General features: G+C 39.2%; 1 protein-coding gene across 5 annotated transcripts in view; it reads right to left on the bottom strand.

The window, feature by feature from the left end:
* BMAL1 (basic helix-loop-helix ARNT like 1) overlaps positions 1–20267 on the bottom strand; it is a 47902-nt gene that overhangs the window by 17775 nt on the left and 9860 nt on the right. For 2 of the 5 annotated variants that reach the window (XM_034065711.1, XM_034065712.1), the window contains exons 2-6: positions 8067–8186; positions 7183–7330; positions 1644–1664; positions 597–635; positions 220–261 (exon numbers count right to left, since the gene is read on the bottom strand). In XM_034065711.1, coding sequence (XP_033921602.1) covers positions 220–261; positions 597–635; positions 1644–1664; positions 7183–7322 — 242 coding nt within the window. In that variant the 5' untranslated portion in view covers positions 7323–7330; positions 8067–8186. Of the gene's footprint in view, positions 1–219; positions 262–596; positions 636–1643; positions 1665–7182; positions 7331–8066; positions 8187–9646; positions 9707–20267 lie in introns of those variants that run through there. The other 3 variants (XM_034065713.1, XM_034065714.1, XM_005150635.4) reach the window with 2 other exon arrangements.

Below are 20267 nucleotides of genomic sequence, written 5' to 3'. Positions count from 1 at the left end.
AAATCACTTCAAATTTCAATGTTAATGAAGTAAAAAAAAGTTACCTACCAAATTAGTATATACAGTTTACACATGAAATATGTTAACAGTGCAAAGATATGGAAAAATAAGAGGTCAAAGCTGGAAAAAAATGTTTTCAGGATAAGATACATGTGCAAATATTTCATGTATAGGAAAAGGCAAGAGAATTCTTTTTGATATACTTGTTCAGAGTATTACCTTGCGTTTTTTATTCTGCCTTGTTGGTCTGTATACTCCAGTCTGTTGAGAAATGGTATCACAAAGACAGTATTGAAAACACCAAACCAAATTATTTTAATGCATCTTATATATCTACTGATCCTCATTAAAATCTGTTTTAAAAACTTTGAATATTTATTTAACCTTTCTTTTGAAAAGATCATTATTTATAATATTGTGGCTCAAAGTACCAGGGTTTTTTGTCTGGTTTAATTTGGTCAGTGATCTTAAGCCTTTGTGCCAGCAAAGAAACACTTGAGATCCATGACCACAGTGACACCCAAAACAGGTATCTACACAGAGGATCCTATGTCAGTACCATGGAACTACCATTCTAGTGACTGTATCAATAGTACCTTCCATGTTGGTCATCTTTATCTGTATCCATACCTTCCCTGCAGAAACAGAATAAAGCAATATATCACAAATTAAGCAGGATTAGCAAAACTTTTATCAAAGTATCATAAAATTAGACTAAAGTATTCCTGTCCTCTTTAAATCACAAACTTAAGAATATAAAAGCGAGAACTTGGAAGGGCTAAAGAATCTGTGTGGTTTTTGCAACATTAAAACATTTTCTTAAATTAGTTGTCTCTCCTTTCGAGCAAACAAAATGGCACAGCTTGATGTGTTTGACAGTAAAACATGCTGCGGTTCAAAGATATCATCTTTTATAAAAACGTTTTTCAGTTAACTAGAGGGGAAAAAAGGACTAATCACAGCAGATACTTTTCGTGTCTTCATCAGATAGGGCTACTAACTTGCATTTACTACAGTTAAAAGTTCCACCGGAGGCAGTTATCAAAGTGCCTAGCATAAAATTCACAAATTGCCCTTAATTACCCTGTGCTTGTGTGTTCTGCACATTAGTTTGCCTTATGGTAGCTCATTTTGGGATAGGAGATTATAATAATCTAGACCAGTGAAGTACTAGAGATGGCCAAATGCACAACAGGATGAGGGACTGTATGAAACTAACCAGGAACATTTTAAATTAGTTCCACTTTCAGTGTAGATACATGGTTTACTTTTGTCTCAACATGAAAAAACACAAAACAAAAAGAACGAGGAATGTAGAATAAAAAGGATTTCCCCTTATTACATTGTAATAGTAAAACCTACGTAGAGAAATAATGAGAGGAAAGCATAAGTTTTCATAGCCATATCTGGTAAAAAAATTTGAATGCCTACGATTACAGCCCTGTTAGACAAAAGAATTTTAAAAAGCCCATTTTGATATAGTTAAATCTGTACAACTGTGCTTAAATGGACACTTTGAGGCCTGGCTTATGCTGGTTTAATTTTTTACCTGCAAATTTTAAGTAAATGGAAGGGAAAGGCAAGCAAAAACACCAAGTATCTCTCTTTCAAGTGAAACCAATTATTAAAATATTTATACTTACTCAAAAGGAAAGCCATCAAGTCTGAAAAGAAAGAAAAATAAAGTACACCATATATAGGAAATAAGAATTGTGTCTTAGATTTCCTGTTGAAATTCTCAAGCTAATTTATATTCTATTTGAAATGAAAGGTACAATGAAATAAGACAATGGCAGTGAATGTATTCTAAGGCAATAAGCTAGTTCAAATCAATCTACTTTCTGAAAGAATAGTTCTGCTTTTTAATAAAAGCTAGCATAATTCATTGTACTTAACATGAAAAACTAGTAAAACAACTAACCTAAATTGTGTTATGCAAATCACTGAGATATTGTTTCATCTTCAGAAAGCAAAGATCTGTGCTTTATGAGTGTTTCCTTTGTGGTTACATAAATAGGATTTATTTCAGAGGACTCTAAGGCCAGAAATTAAAAGCAATTTTTAAGAAAAATACCCCAAGTTTCTCAGGTAGTGATTCTGCCCAGCAGAACAAATAAACTTTTTCTTATAGTCAGTACTAACGTCCTAATTCTGAATTTTATACGGATTTTATTATACCATAACGAAATTAAACAGAGTTTCTACATGCAAGCTAACTGCTGGCATCACTTCAAGTTTGTAAAATTATCTGAAATATCACTGAACTTTAACATGTTAAGAAGCTACGTTTTCTGAAAGCCTTATGAAAAATCTTGTATTAGCCATTAACATAGTAGTTACGCCTGTGCAACATTGGACAGTAACCTTCCTAACATATAAACATGGCAGTAATTCATATATTCTCCACTGTGTTTTTTGATCAATTATCTTTGTGACTAGATTTTAAAAGAAGTTCAAATAATACTAAAGGTTTACTTTATCTCTCAATTTGCACATCTGAGTTACTGTCTAAGTCAATGGCTCAAAGCACTTTTGAGGCTCACAAAAAACTAGCATGCAGGTCTCCAACAGGACTTAGAAACAGAAATGAGGCATCAGTTTTCCACTTGCGATGACACCTGTAGCTACAGGATGTTTGTTGTGACATTTGTTTTAGAAAAAAATTGTTTTAGAAAAAATCCACAGAAAGTAAAATTTCAAAGAGGCACAAAGTAAGCTACAAAATTCTTCTGGATAGTTTCATTCTGTATTATTACAACTGAAAACACTACTCCCAAGAAAAGAAATTAACTGTTTATAGGCCTGTGCATGAAATCTTGGATTCCAGCATTTGACTATAACAGATGGTAGTGGAGAACAGACAACCTTTGCTGAAGTGATAGCAATAGGCTGGACACCAATTTTCCTGGAGGAGTGGCAGGAGAAAAAAATTGAAAAGAAGCTGGTGCGGAGAGCTGAAAGTGCAGCTGATCAATACGTTTGCTTGTACTTGAGAGGTGAACAAAGAACCACACTAAATCAGTCAGGTTCTGCCTTTGTTATTGCCTGGCTTCAATGGTAAAGGAAGCATAAAACTGGACACTTGCTCATGGGCATCAAAAGCTGAATAGGCACATTTCTGAACATTTACCAGTACATACATACAAAAGGAGGGATCAAAGAAATCAACCTTAAGTTCTGTTTTCAAATAGGAATATTTACTAGCCACCATTTACTCTGAAACACAACACAAATTGTGGTATGACAACAGCTGTTGTAAACTTATTTTACTTGGGATTCAAGGAAACGGTGTTTTCATTTTTTTTTTTAAAGGCACACACAGACTAACAGGTGGAATTATAACTTATATAATTTATATAAGTTATATATATATATATATATTATATATATATATAACTTATAATTTATATATATATATAAAAGAGCAAGCTGTTTTTGGAAAAAAGGGCTTGAGCAATGCTTCCTGCCCAGGAGAATAAAGATGGAGAAATCCTTTCTACAGAAGAGGAAGTTGGTAAGATTGAGGCTGTTCACTGACTTTTGTACTAGTCAATTCAACTAGGGGCAGTAATGAAAGTCTTAGGAAGACTAAATGCATGTGTCCTGGGTTCAGCAGCAGCAGTAATTCTTTCTCCTTCTTGGTAGCTGGTGCAGTGCTGTGTTTTGACTTTTGGGCTGGGAACGGTTGCTGATAGCAGCAATGTTTTGAGTTACTGTTCAAATGTTTGGTTTGTCCAAGGACTTTTCTGAGCATCATGCTCTGCCAGGGAAGGAGGGGAGGAAGGAGAGACAGGACACCTGACCCTGGCTAGCCAAAGAGGTATTCCAACCACAGCATGTCATATCCAGGAGGTAACTGGGAGTTACCCAGAAGGGCTGGAGGACTCTGGGGGGGTGGAAGAGGTATCAGTTGGTGCTTGGTCGGGCAGGGTGGGGTGAATTATGGGTCGGTGGCTGGTGAGATGCTGTATTCTCTTCACTTGTTATTGGCTTTATCATTATTAATGGTGGTAGCAGTAGTGATTTGTGTTATACCTTAGCTATTAAACTGTTCTTATCTCAACCCGTGGGAGCTACATTCTTTGGATTCTCCTTCCTAACTCTCCAGGAGTTAAGGGAGCAAAGGGGGGGGGGGAGTGAGTGAACAAGCTGTGCAATTTGGTTTTAAATCATGACAGTTCTTTTTGGGGCCCAAGGGGTTGAAATAACAACAGATCTGACCGGATTTATAGTCACTCTTCACAATGCTGATTTATTGGTTCTCAATGCTGTTTCTCTTGATTTCACAGTTTCAGAATCTTGTCAGTTACTTTGGCCACGTATTTGCTGTGTTAGTGTTTATCAAGTATGGGACTTGGGCTAAGGTTCTTGTTTCACTGTACTTTACGGCAATGACTTGTAATACGGGGGGGCTCCGGCAGCAGGGCGGGATGGACGTGGCCGTGGACTTGGACTTGTACCAGGCCATCCCGCTGCTCTTCACCGTCCTTCCCCTTGTCCTCACCTCCGTCTGTGTGAGGCTGCGTGAAGCAGGGAAGGAGCGGCCCCAGGAGCTGCTGGTGGCTGAAGCTGCCAGGGAGAGCAGCTCCAGGAACCAAACGGCTGTGGCAGAGCAGCGGGAGGAGGCAGTGAAGGAGCAGAAAGAGGCGGCAGCTGAGCAGTGGGAGCAGGCGGCGGAGGAGCCAAGCCCTGCGGCCGAGCCCAGCCCTGTGACGGCCGAGAGCATCCCCCGGAAGTCACCCGCTGAGCCTCAGCAGGATGCAGGAGACCACACAGCACTTCCCAGCAAGGCAGAGGAGGAAGATCTGGACTTGGGAGAAGAGAAGCTGGTGGTGGGAGAACTGGCAAGCATGGCAGCTACATCAGCCCCAGTGACAAGTGCAGCAGCATCATTTGAGAGTTCTGAAGGTTTTGAATGGCCTTTGGGTACCCTTGGGACCTGACTGCTGATTGTGATAGGGATCAGCATGTTGGCACACACACACAGTGTGTTCTACCCACAACCATTTTGTCTGATCCCAAAAGTTAAGCAGAGTCAGGTTTGGGTCTTGTCTAGGGTTAGACAAGTATACAGGAGCACCAGGAGATTTTCCCCAAGGCTGGACAGTCATGAGTGGCAGGGCATATGGGACAGTATGGGTGAGTATCTGGTCCACTGGACCTCTCCAGTGCTTTGGAAGCATTGGAGATGGAAGGCAGCTGTATGGAGTCCCCAGCAGCAAGCTGTAGAACTGCTGAAGGGGACAGTGAATGATTTTGAGCCTGGTAGGCCCAAATACTTCATGCCATCAGAGCAGAGATGCAACATAGAGATTGACTCATGATCGAGGGGTGGACTTAAAGAGTGATAGTATATTGAAAATGTGGGATCTGAGCATGACATGAATGGTATGGAATAAGGGGTGGATAATGTCCTGGGTTCATTAGTAGAAGTCATTTTTTCTCCTTCTTGGTAGCTGGTGCAGTGCTGTGTTTTGACTTTTGGGCTGGGAACGGTTCCTGATAGCAAGTATGTTTTGAGTTACTGCTCAAATGTTTGGTTTGTCCAAGGACTTTCTGAGCCTCATGCTCTGCCAGGGAGGAGGGGAGGCCAGAAGAAAGGCGGAGACAGGACACCTGACCCTGGCTAGCCAAAGAGGTATTCCATACCATAGCACATCATACCCAAGAGGTAACCGGGAGAGACCCAGGAGGGCTGGAGGACTCTGGGGGGATTGAGGAGGTATCAGTCGGTGCTCGGTCGGGCAGGGTGGGGTGAGTTATGGGTCAGTGGCTGGTGAGGTGTTGTATTCTCTTCATTTGTTATTTGCTTTATCATTATTATTAGTAGTAGTAGTAGCAATAGTGATTTGTGTTATCCCTTAGTTATTAAACTGTTCTTATCTCAACCCGTGGGGGCTACATTCTTTGAATTCTCCTTCCTAACTCTCTGGGAGTTGGGGGAGCAAGGGGGGGGAGTGAGTGAATGAGCTGTGCAATTTGGTTTTAAACCACGACAGCATGTTAGAGAAGGTACATATGCATTATGTTTGTGGTATTTCAATAGCACTTAAAGTTTCATGCATAAGTTCTCCTAAAAGGAAGTCCTAAGCACAGGGATCCTAATTCTTAATTGTCTTGCTCAATATGGTTTAACAATCCTACCCCTCGAGTAAAAAAGAACTGCCAGCAATGCAAAGGCCCAGAAGGATAAAATTTGTGATGTTACATAAAAATGAGTAGGCAGCTGTATTAATAATGGATGGGACCCATTCACAAGTTACCCTGCAGGTAGACTTTGTAAAGTTACAATACATATGAGGTTCACACAGTGATTTAGGAGTAAGTAGGTTGGTCTTGGTGTACCTAGTGCAGAAGACATTACACATCTGAAAATCTGGCAAGCTTTACTACAACCTTTACTATTCTAAAGCAGAGCTGGTGTAATTTCTGTTTCAAATACCTGCCCCAGGAGAGAAGATATGGCTTGGACAGTGTTTCCAAGCAGTCGTTAGCAAGCTTCCCTTGAAGAGAAACAGCTTTCTTGAAACAAAACTACTGATCTACTATCGATTTAGAAGAAACCAGGGTTTTATTTTGTCAGGAATAATAGCCTATAGTTGTGGGCCAGTACAAGATTAAGTCAGCTGATTGAATGAAAGATAGATCTACTGCCTCAAACCAGGGACTATTCAGATTCATATTCAACTGTGAAACCAAAATAGCTTCATCATGTAAAGGCTGGCAGCCCACTGATCTGAACTAACTAGAATGGCAAAAAAATAGGTGAAGAAAATTAACTATTCCCAGTTCTGCTTTTTAATGAATTTATTAGCTTCCTTCCCATTGCTCTGACATTCTATTTACTATGCAAATAGTCAACATAATCAACCTTCACATTCTATGTTTCATTGGTATTAGTTTTCTTTCCCCACTTATCAGCCAAAATTTTCACTCCTCAGCCTTAACCCACCTGATACCCACAAATTCTAGGTGCATTGAGATGAAGACTTTATTTTTATTATTAAATAATGGACTTTGCTGTTAGTGCACAGTAGTTTTCTTCTTTATAAAACCTTTACAATAGGTTGTCAAGAAAAGGTTATTTAAAAATAGTTGTAAATATTACTATCATCTCCTCCACTGTATTGTTGTGCTACCACCTCTTTTTAGCAGTGTTAAATCAAGAGAAATACAACTTACTGATAATCAGTGGAGCTTCCCTTTCTTTTCCTATTACAATCCATTCCTGAAGTGCTAAGGGAACTGGAGATCAAGTCAGCGGGGTCTGGTGACATAAAGTCACTAATTGTAGAAGATATGTCCATCCTTTGGTCTGCCATTGGATTGTCTAACACCAGGAAAACAGACAAGCAAGTAAATGAAAACCACCAACCAAAATACCACTGCACTGAAAAAAGCAGAAACTTACATATTTTTAACAAAAAAAAACCCAAACCAAACCAAAACCAACCCCAGATCTCAAAATCAGCATTCTTTAAAACTGCAAAAATCACAGTTTGATTATTTTCTTTCGCCATTTCTCCTTTTCCAGTTACTGGTGTATTGAGTATTGCAGACAAACCACAATCATTCTCAAAACTCATTACTTAATTATTTTCAAAGAACTGTCAATGTGATCTTTAACTAAACCAGATTTACTCTCACATTAACTGGCCAACCAACTGCTTCTTCATTACATAAGTAAAGGGTAAGTTCTATCTGTCTTTTGCTGACTAAGAACACTAACTTTCGTGTCTCTCTCCATTTGAAGATCATATGATCAAAGTTCATAAACTTTGAAAGTTCTAATTCTACTGAATTTCATGGAAAAGAATTAATATTTCCATTAAAATAAGAGGTTAAATAAACACCTTCACCACAGCAGACCCCATAAATAAAAAACTAAACCCAATGATAGTTTAAGATTACTAGTTAGAGGTACAAATGAATCTAAGTAGCTTTTTCATCCAAAACATACACATTTTAATCCTCTAAACTGCAAATAACTATATAGTTGGAAGAAACCCTGTGAGAAGTTGATTCATTACTAAATGGGATTGATGGTCAAACAGAAGAGTTTTTACCTGAAAGCTTGTCTTGGAAGCCTAGATCCTCCTGGGGAAAGAGATGTTCAGCCTGAAGCAGCTGATCACCTTAAAACTCTTCCATGCCTCATATTCTGTTAGTCAAGTACTTCCAAAAATCTGAGTAGGAAGAAAAACAGCAAGCTTAAAAAACACCTTTCAAAACAAGTTTGTTTAGAACAATTGTTTTAGGCACAGTTTACAATACCAAATAAATGTTTCCTACACAAGGATTGAACTTAAATTTCTTTATAAAGTATAGAAGCTTTATTCATCATCAAAAGGTTTAAATGTTGACATGTGCATCTCAAATGACCCAAACTTTGGACCATAAGCAATCTCTTCAGCATCACTTCCTTTTGGGCTGTGCTTATCCTTCTTTGGTCTTCACAGAAAAGCTTTGAAAGTCTTTGGGATACACTGCTTTCTGGTTAAAGCATCTGGGAACATTGTGACTGTCTTTCCAACCTGTGATGACAGCAGCATTTCCCAGCTACACAGATCAGCAAGTTCCCATGACACCCCCAGAAGTCTGCAAGTCAAACAACCAATATTCAGTCAACATGATATTACAACCAATTCCACTGAATCACATATATCGACACGTCAAAAGTTATAAGCCAATAGAAACCTCACGAAACCCAAAGTCAGCGGTACAATTCTCTTCAGTTCTGCAAAAAATAGCAAATTCGTAATTCATTTCAGAAGTTTAAATTACCTAAATCACTGGTCCTGTTCCAGTAATAACAGTCAGGATCACAGCTCTTAAATCTAAGGTCAGGCAAGTTACTGCCTTAACACCACCATCTTTTCAAAAGAGGATCACCACTGTTCTAGAAGCAGAGCTTCCAAACTGCTACTGACAGCCCACTGCCCATCTCACCTGACACCTTCCCTGTGATCCTTTCCCAAAAATGAAAGAGCCATCAGCTTATTTGCAAATGTGTGGAAATACTGGTAAGGATGAGTGAAGGGGCCACCTCACACCAAATGGTCACTGACAAAAGCTAAATCATTACAAATTTAAGTTAAATTATAAAATTAATAAAACCACAGATTATTTTACAAGGCTTTCACTGACACAAGTACAGTTACTTGTAAATCAGGCCTTACTTTCTTCTTTTATCAGCCTTTTCCTAGTTGCCTCCTTTGTGTCTCACTCAAAGTAGCCCAACAACAATAAACATGATTATGTTACTGTGGTTTATGAGATTACTGCAGCTTAATTTATAAGCCACCAGTTAAACCACAGCTCCTGACCACTTCTCTTTGATTGATACAGATACCAAAACATTATCTTCAACCTCACCTGTTGTGCATGTCAGTTATAGCTAAATTCAGTGTGGCCTGCGGCTAAGGCCTATGAATCCAGTGATAAGTCTGTTGCATCAACCTACCTACAGTACCTCTTTTTCTAATGCCAGTTACTGTGCATCTGTGACTCAGCCTTTGAACCCAAGCACTCCATAATGCACATACCAGAAACAAGTATGTTTCTAAAATTTCTGACCCAGACATCCACAATTAACTGTCAAACGTTCCTGAACATCTCTACATGTAAGCGTACTTGTTGAACTCACATTTTAATGTTTAGTATAATTTCATGCACCACTTATGATGGCCTCAAAAGATTGTGATGAGCTGGAATTAAAAAAAAAAATTGAGAAAAAAAAGGTTAGCAAGTTTAATGAAGTTCTTTCCCTTTAAGAATACCTGTCAGCATCTTAGCTTAATAATCAGAACACTGTACAAGTCACTGGTTTACTTTAATGGGAAAATAAAAACTGCTTTGTTGTTCATCTCAAAACAAAAATGTCAAAGCTGTTTTATAGAAGAAAAATCTTGAAATCAAGTACCCATTCAACTGCGCTGTTATTTGAAATTATAACCAAGTATCTATATTTGATAGCTACGGAGCACTCTTTTAAGTATTTTTACCATTTAAGCAGAATATGGAATTCTCAGTTTCTTTTCTTTCTCTACCATGTCCCAAATGCTCATCTCAGTTCTAACAACCATAGCCCTACATTTTAGCATGCCTCTTGAAATGAGGTTTAAAGTTAAGAAAATGTCAAAGCAATGATGAGAGCAAATATCAGCATGCCCCACTATAATAAACAGTGTTTTGTTGCAGGACTCCTACAGTTCTGAAAAACTGAGTATTTTACTACCTTTTCAGGCTCCAGCTGCTAGCTGTTCAATGACTCAAAAAAATCCTCATTGAGAAGGAACACAAAAGTTATCCCCATATATCAGCAAAGTTCAAATCTTTCCTTTATGAATACCCAGGCTGTTGCCAAAGTACTCCAAGGACCTACTTGAAAAAATGCCATGTAGTCCTCTCTCTGATTAAGTTCTTCTGTACGTATGGATCGAATGATATTTTACCATTGTACCACATGACAGTGTGTCTCCACGGCCTGTTTGGGACTACTTCCTTCAGGATTACCCTCCCTTGCATTCAGTCTTTCTCCAGACCCCTCTAACAAGGCCGATGAGAGAGTAAAAACAAATCTTACTGCTCATCCCTAAAAAAAAAAAAAAAAAAGGAAAAAAAGTTGGAAGCCACGTGTCCGGCTTAATCATGCAGCAAAGCTGATCACAAGTCCATGAACACCTCTGAGCAAATCAAGGTCAGAGCTAAAGTAGGTCAACTATGTCTGCCAAGCACCCATCCAGAAGTCAAGACCTTTTTACAGAGGCACCACCAATTCCAAGTACCCCTAGGCAGGAGACAACTATCTCCAACACACACACACACATACTTATTCTAGAAGAAATGCAGTTTATAGCTTTATGAATCAGAAGTGCTTCATATTTTAAAAGCACAATTTTGCAATGACAGAGGAAAACTGTGCTGTGGTTTCCTTAAGAAGTAATTGAAAAGATATTCATTGTCACTGTGCGTAATAACTGAATCAAAAACAGCTACAAAAAGGAAATCATCTGCTTCCCTTCACGGCAATATACCACTTCTGAAGTTAAACTGTCACAGTATAAACTAGTAAGAAACAGAATGGGATTATTTATCTTCACTATGTATTTCCTCAAGAGGTGTATGTATACTCCAGATGTGCATGCACTCAGTAATGGTGGGAGATTTCTGCTTAGCAAAGGACTGCAAGTATCTCCATGATGATTTCAATACACATGCTGGCACACTTGGATATGGCTGCAGCAAGTAACAAGCAGTTCATACATCAGAGTCTTTATCATTAAATACTCAGCAGGAATTGAAGGAAGATCTTTAAAATAAAGCAGCGGTATTTTCCTTTTCCTTCAATACTTAAGGAGCAGCTGTCAGAATACTTTATATTTGCCTAATACATTGGTATTGTTTTGTTCCAATGGCACATTTGTGATCCTTGAACCCCCTACTACCTGCAAGAACACTGTATTCCCAGAAGGTAAAAAGCCCTGTGGCTTCCTCTCACATCCAGGTGCATCTCACCACATCCTCTGGGGCAAAGAAGAGATCTTTCCCTGTTTGCTTGTTGAGGTCATCTTGTACCACTCATTCATCAGCATGTTCCCCATCTCCTGACAGCCTACGATCTACATCTGAGCTTTGGAACTCTTCCCAGCCCAAGCTCTTAATGACACCAGTAGTTCATGTTTTGACCCAATTCTTAACCACACACAGCAACAGCAACTCCCCTGCACCTCGTGTTGGCAGTTGCTGCTACCCAGCCCCTCACAACAGGGCACAAGTATCCCTTGCTCTGTTGAAGGCAGAGGCACTTGAACTGCTCAAGAACTGTTGCATAGCTGCTCCTCATCTTTCTTAAGAAAAAAGTAGCTGGAGGGAAGCAGCCATGAATCTCAACCAGCCACAAAGCTACAAGATGAATCATTTTGACATACGGGTGTCTCCAATAAACAGAAGAAAAACACTTGCACAAAGAACATCTTTCAACTCTAGGAAGTTAACATAAAGGCAGTTTCTCAACAGATCAATATACTGTTCACATGAATTCCCTGCCAAATAAGTCTGTTCATCACTAGCATCTCTGAGGAAAGACAGAACGAGACGTATCATGGCATGACTCCACAGTTTTCCAGACTGTCCTAGTGGCAATGGAGCCATAGGACAACATTCTCAATTCTATTTTGTTCACAGAACACTTAGACTTTTAGTTCAAGAGAGGCCTCAGATCCCATCTCTTCTTGCTTAAAAGAGGAAGTACTTAAAACTTTAACTTCCAGCTATTTTAACAAAGGACTTCTCTGTTGCTCCAAACCCTGGAATAAGTGGTAAATAAAATCACTTTCTCTTGCATGGAAGGGCTTAGAACTAGACCCAAGAACACAGAAGTTTCTCACCAGTGCTCAGTAAACAGGAAGGATCACTTCCCTCAGCCTGCTGGCAACACTACTCCTAGCACAATCCAGGAGGCTGCTGGCCTTTGGTGCAAGGGCACCATTGCTGGCTCACAGACCCTCCAACGAGCTCTTTTCCTGCTGGTCAGTCCCTCATCTGTACTGGGGCATGGCGTTTTTCTTCTCCACATGCAGGACTTTACATTCCCCTTCACCGAACTTCCAAAGGTATTTGACAAGGTTCTTGTCAACCCTTTTTACTAGTCTGTGGAGATCCCCGATTGGTAGCACACCTATGCAACACATCAGTCACTCTTCCCTGTTTTGTATTGTCTGCATCTCTAACGGATGAAGCTTCAAACAGCATGGAAAGACAGGAAAAGAGGCTGGATCTTGAAAGGAAACCAAACAGATTTAACAAGCCTCAAAATCCTAGTTCATGTTCTTCTGTCAGTGAAGCAGATAAATGTTTGCTTCAAGGCTGTAGCTGTCCCATGAGAAGGCCTCATGGATGGAGACATGGACAACAAAAACTGGAATAAAACCAAAACCAACCTATGCCACTTCCAGGAATCAAACCAGTTTGATTCCAGGAATCAAATCAGTTTAGACTGAAAGGGATCTGTCTATGCTATGGATGAAGTTATTTCCCTGTATAGTAGAGGACTGGTATATACCTCTAGTGACAGAACTTAAAGTCTAATATACAACTCTACAGAATAGCCACTGGGTCTGGAGACTGTACCATCACCAGAAGAGCATCCTGAGTAACCAGCTGACTCTCAGACACAGTAAATTTCATTTCCTCTTATGTCTTAAGACCATTTGCCTCTCTACCTATTCAGCGAAACTCAGCTAAGAGAGTGTTTCAACAAAGCTTGTTAGTTTGCAATCATTATAGAAAGCTTGATCTAGTATAAGCTTCTCGTCCGCCAAGATTAAATTCCTTGAGCTCTTACTCTTTGAGGTAAGCTTATGTTGGCTTTTTTGCACGTTTCATTTTGGGCAGCCACCAAAAGGAAACAAAGAACTAATCAAGCCCTTGTTAAAAAGTGATGATGCACACTCTAGTCAGTACTAACATGCTGCTGTTACCAAAGGAACTTGGCCTGCTTCAATAATCAATCCTTTAGTACACATACATCTTAGGCTTCCAGAAACCACTTCTGTCAGGAAAACAAAATGGACACACCTTTCCTGGACAAGCAAGTTTCAAGGGACTTCTGCAGCATACCTACCAAATACAGCTATTACCTGCACATGAAGCAAACTGTATCCTCTCCAAAGCCTTCTGGAACCAACAAGTATTGTTCTTCGTATCACTAGATACTCAGCAGAAATACCAGTACTAAAGTCATTCCTGAGCTCAGACACAGTGACCAGAATGAGACTGACCAGTTCAGACGTCTCTACTCAGAGCAGGAACCAGTGAATTCTGTCTCAGAGCTGTGCAAACATTTTACTGGGTTTTTTGACATTTTATTTGACATTTGACATTTTATGACATTTTACTGACACACCAATGCCCCAACAGGTACATAAATCGTATCTTCAGATTTCATCTTGAATGTCAAGAAGATGGATATTTCAAGGAGCCTTTTACAAAAAAAAAATATATATAGTGCTCATACAAAATATACAAGATAACAGTCAATCTCCTTCAGAGGAAGAAAAATTACACCAAAAATCACACCCAGATATAACTGTCAACACAAGATCCACTCTCAGCACACTCCGTCATTACTTTGGATGCCTTATGACAACAGGTCCTGCTGATCAAAAACATACAGTTTGCTTTCACTAGAAATGGATACAACCAAAATGGAATAAAAATCAGTTATTCTGAGAACAGCTGTTTGTAGGAAAAGGACTAAATGCAATATCATAAGTGGTTTAATGATTAAAAACCAACCCAAACAAATCCACAAACTTACTGTAAGACAATCCCAGGGGCATGTCTGTGGAATAAGTTACAGAACAAAATAATTATCATTTACATTTTGAAAAAGGGTCTACCAATGTTAAATGCTTGTAAAGTTCACAAATCTATGTTAAACCATAGTACTTAATATTCATTTATTCCAGTCCTTCAGAAGACTGTTCATGTGTGGGAAGGAACAAAGTATTTTATTTTCAGCACTGGGGAGGGTGGGAAGTCTTAAAATTAATAGACAACAAAAACTAAGTCCTTTGGGCTACATATCTAATTCTATTCATTTAACACCTAAATCATCTATTCTTTTAGTAACGACAGACTCATTCACAGTTAAAGTAAACACCAATCTACTCTCTCAACTACTGAAATATAAACTTAGTTGAAGTTCTTAAATTGAGTTTCCAAGCCAGGTCCAGCTTCCAATGCATAAGGGACATACTGTTTCACAACCACTAAACGCAATCTTGATTCATCAGCCCTAAGCTATCCACAGGATTTGAAGGGGGAAATGGGAGATGAAGGGGGTGAGTGAAAGACAGAGGGAAACCCATCCTACCATGTGGGTAAATCAATTACCCAGCATTATCAAAGTTAATGCTGACTTTAGTAGCTATGTACTTCCAGCATGCTTTGATCAGAAACCTTAAAAAACCCAAGCCAACCAACAAACTACACACACACAAAAACCCCATCAACAACAAAACCCCAAACCTACAAAAAAAAAACCCCAAACCACAAAACAACAAAAACACTCTCAATTGCAGTAGTGGCTTTGTGAAGTCTCCCAAGCTGTACACATTGCTTCTGATCCACCAGCAAAGTAAGATGTCTCATGTGCTGGACTGTACAGTCAACTTCAAAGCAAAAATTTTTAGAAAATTAGGAATTTCTCCTTAAGAGGACTGTACACAACCTGGACTGAGATTTCCAGAACAAGGGAAACATACAAGATAAGAAGTAGGCAAGCTACTTAATTCACTCCTCATGCTTATACAGACAGTGGGAATTTACAAATCAGCACATCTTTAACTCACAGCTGGGAATGCCTATTTCTTGTACTTGCAGCCCAAAAGATAACAGCTTTCTGTTTCAAGATTTCATCTGACTCCTAAATACGAATACTAGTCTATAGCAGACAGATGCTTTAGGTACAAGTTTTAAGGATATCTTCCTCAATTACTCAAACTGAACAAGATAAGTTTTATGCTGTTAAATATACAACTTCTAATTTACAGCTTACAAATTGAAGTCCAACTGTTCATTCTAAGTATTATTATCACTGTAATATGCTCTGGGCAAGTTAAATTTCCTTACTGCAGCTAAGTGAAGCTCCTATATCCTCACAGTTTGGCAGAGGTTCTTCCTGTCGTTCTAAAACTCCAAAGTTGCCTTTCAACGGCAGGAAGGCAAAATCATCTCACAAGCAGTTCTAAGGAACACATTTTCTAGAAGGTATCCATCTGAAATACCAGTCTAGCAAAACAATTCCTCTGTATGCCAGATCCTACACTAATACTTAACCAGTCCAAGCAGTCATTTGGCACACCAAGGAACTCATTATAGGATTTGTTCTTCAAGCTTTTAACTTCAGCTTTTACTTTAATATAACTTGCCATAGGATGTTCTCACTTGAGATCTTCAAATCAAGAGAAGCTTTAACTCAAGCCGCTCTTCCCACTGCAAAGCACTGTTTCAGTACTCCACTACTTATTCCACCTCCCAGACACCAAATCCTTCTGTGCTTTTGTCAAGTTTTCATTTTCTTCTCCCCTCCTCATACTGGAGCCTTGTAGGTATCAAAACTAGACAACACATTCAGGCTCTGGCATGACTAATACTACCCAAGTAGTATTTCCTCAGTTGACTTTTAAAGTTTACCCACTCAGGGGTGTTAGCCATTTTTTCAGCTTAATAGTTTGAACCACAACTCACTTTTAGTCTCTTCAGTGCATTTATTAAAGTGACATATCTAGTTGATTCTGATTTTGTGGCTGTAGACTACAGTAGATTCTGTTTTCCAGTCACATTATCCCTACAACAAACCCAAACACATGTGGCAATTGTGAAACCTTCCGTTTGGAGATCGACTGCCAAACAAACTACAACTAAAGACTTTATATCTTCAGGGAACAAAAGCATAGAAACAAAAGGGCAAAATATCACAAAAAAAGTGTAGACACAGGTGGTTCTGTTTATACCTTCTACTTCGATTTCCAGTTTTTTGCACACTCCCTCTGGTCCTGTTAAATTCCATCTCTGGCTGGAAGAAGCCGTTCCTGCTCTCACCACTCTGCCAGCATGACAAAGAAAAGTCAACAGGCTGTCAGTTTCACTTCAATCCTAAAATAAACCTTAGGAAAAGGAAGATATTCTCAGCCTGTCTGGAACCAAGCTGGGGTATTCCCCACTCAGCTGCCTCTCTACTGCTTCCTCTAGCACACGTATCCCTGACAGGTTCATTCTTCCCCACTGGTTTCTTAAAAGCTTTTTTGGACTTCACTTTACACAAAATTAGATGCCAAATACATATGCACGACACCCACATGAACATTAATATTTCTTCCTTCAGACTATTTCAGTACTATATCAGAGTTTCTACTTAAGTTCCATTCTCCCACTACATCACAGTTTTTTCAGATAGGAAGGCATCACAGCATTTTGTTAAGCATATGAGTAGGTAGTCTGCTAAAAAAAAGGCTGCAGAAGAGCATACAATGATGGCACAGCTACTCTATGTGTTAAGTTAGCAAAGTTTATGTGTGGGAATTGAGAAACTTAGAATTATTTACAAATGTCCTGGTTTAAGAAAATAATCCCTCCCCACACACACTCATGCATATAGCCTTAGCTACCTGTCTCTGCACCCAGAATCCTTTTGGTATATGTGGAGCAACAAGAAACGTTAACATAAATAAGCTCAGCAGTTTGATTTCCTGAAGTTACACATTATCTGCCAGTTAAATCCTAATCAAACTTCGTGAAAACTGATACACTGCAACAATTTAGCTTCTGCATGTTTTCTGTAAAACACGCAGAGACACAAACATCAAAAAAAAACAGACATGCCATTTTCAGTCTTGTTCAACGGTTCAGATATAACCTCTTCCATTCCTGAAATCCTAGGTTTTTTAAATGAAGGATCTGCTGCTAACACTGAGAAGGCAGCATTTCAGAGTTCTGACAGCTCATACTGTGGCATTATCCAATGCTCTGCTCCTCAGAGAGATTCACATGAAGTAGTTAGGAACTGCAGCAACAGCAAACATTGAGAAGTAGGGCAAGTTCCCAACACCCTGCTACGGCCAGCACTAATACTGATAATGTGCTTTTTGTGCAGAATGCTACAGCTGAAGACTAGCCATTCAGCACCCAACCAAGAGCATGACTAAAAGTCATCTTTTAACAGGACATTAGAAGTAAAGTTAGATATGTCATCATAGCATACACTGAATGTGTAAGTGATACCCTCTTGGCTGCTTCTGCCACAGCACCAGCTACTTTTTATGTTTCCTTCTGTCTTACTTGGATAAAGTGGAATTTCTGTGCAATGTGACGCATCTCCAAGGTGAGTCCCAAATACCCAACAATGTGCACTTCACTAAAGCCAACATCTTACAAATTTTTGCTTCTGAGGCTTTATAAATCACAGCATTCAAAGACACAACTTGTGGAGCAAATCAAGTGATAATTTAGGGAGAAACCATGCAGAATATTTCCTGTCTTTCACATTCATGTCCAGAGTGGTAAGTACCTCAGTAACAGCTTTATGGGTTGGAAAAAGTTGTATTTGTCTAGCTCAGGGTAAGCATGAGAGGTTGTTGAAAAAACTCAGACAGCAAAGTTCCACAGAACAGCTGATAAAATACCTTAATGCCATCAAAGAGGTAGCTTCACGCCCTTTTTTCTTCTCTTCCTTGTCACCCTTCCCCCAGATTACCCTTTCAGTACTCCAGTACACTTTACACGCTCCTGTCTGTACAGTTTGTCAAACTCCTCAGGCTGTCATTTTGTGAATGACAAATATGAATATACAGGCACAGTGGAGGAGTATTCTTATCCACTCTCTATTAATTGCTTCAGGGGCAATATATGCCTCATTTTCTTGAGAAGGCCTACAACAATAGGAAAGCCCTTTCCAGAAATGGCTGATAAAATATTTTTGTGTCTATATGTTAATGCTGATGTTGAGAACCACTAAATTTCCAAACTTGTGACATTCAGCTGACAGAGATACATTTGGATGCAAGCCTCAGACTTGCATTTTTCCAGACAGGCTTTTAAACCTATGATTTCTAATTGAAATCAACAGTCAAGTTTGAATGCTTTTACATTACAACTGAAACTGAACAAGTGTTTTAAAATTGCTGTTGCATTTAGAACAAAGGCTCACATTACCAAATCATGACAGCCCTTAATAAAGGCAGAGAAATTATTCAGGAAACACCAGCAATTCTATACTATGCAGGCATCTTGACTGTTACAAAAAGGAAATACAACCAGTGGGGAAGAACAGCGTCATCCACACATACAAAAAAAAACCCGAAACACACAGAGAAAAAAATCCCACCAAGACTAAACATGGGCAAAAAAGAAAACTTGTTCAGAAACACAAAACCTCAAACCACACAATTAAACACAGCCACACACACCACAAAAGGGCTATTGGTAAAACTGGAGGCTGTATTTTTTAACTATTGCTTTTGCTTGGATCATAGATCCACCCATGCAACAACCACCTCCCCATCCAAATAGAGAGCAGACACAGTACAGAGCACAGGGACACATCTGACTAACAGTTGCAAGCAGAAGTTCTTCCAACCCATTGTTTTATTCCAAAAGAGAACATTCCACGACCTACGCAGTCTGATCCCAAAGGACCTAGGAAGGATGATTAGACAGTTCACATTCCTCCACAGAAAAGTTTAAGTAGTTTTAAATTATCTTATTTCCGCAAGTAGCAGACTTGCGCCAAATAATAACAATGCAGTCCCTTAGTTACCACTTACAAATCCTCATAATTATTTACAGCTCCTGAACAGTACAGAGGACAACCTGGACATCATCCAACACATCCACAGCAAAAAGATTTGTTAGGAAATGGAAAACTTTCTAGTTTTACTCAGTGGAACAAGACAGGCAATGAGTTCTGCATAAGGAATAATGAAATAAGCTAGTACTCCTCACCTTAGAAAATTCAGGAGACCAAGGTTTAGAAAATCATCAAAAGTCACAGGGACATCAAGCAAAGCTTGGCTGAACGGCTGAAAACAACATACCTCTTCACACATAAGACGGCAGGCTGCGGAAACTCTCTGCCAAATATTGGGAAGGCTAGAGGTTCATGTGGTTTCCAAAGAGAGGTAGGACCAGTTCATGGAAAGGAATTACATTAATTGGCCCTGAGGGTTACCAACCACATCTAGCTTGTGAAGTCCCTAAGCTGAAAATAGCTGCAGGCCAGTATCAGAGGACACATGGTTGCCCTAATCTTCCTCTTCACCAGGCAGCCACTCACAGTTACTGCTCCTGATGAGACTCTACAAGAACCAGGTCCTCCTTATGGCATGCAACAGTCACCCTTGCATTCTTTAAGTACTAGCAAAACAACATTATCTCTCAGTATCCAGAGAAAACTTCAACTTCAAAATATGACATACATGGAATACTCACAGTGACAGTGTACAACATCCTCAAAAGACCCCTGTAGGTTTAAGTCAACAAATCTGCAGTTATCACCATAACATCACTGAACATAACACCAGGTGAAAGACTTAAATTCAATCAGTACACATTGCACTAATTTAGCAAGGCAAATGTAAAGGCTTAGCTTATCAGAAAAAAATCCTCTAATATAGGAAACAAGATTTACATGCTTGGTATCTGCTTTTATAAGTGGAATTTCAAACCCATTTTAAGTAACTAAATTTCTGTGCAGTGCTTAGAAA

This window comes from Melopsittacus undulatus, chromosome 8 (genome assembly GCF_012275295.1).
Source record: "Melopsittacus undulatus isolate bMelUnd1 chromosome 8, bMelUnd1.mat.Z, whole genome shotgun sequence".
Taxonomy (NCBI): domain Eukaryota; kingdom Metazoa; phylum Chordata; class Aves; order Psittaciformes; family Psittaculidae; genus Melopsittacus; species Melopsittacus undulatus.
This window is presented reverse-complemented; position numbering and strand designations above follow the sequence as displayed.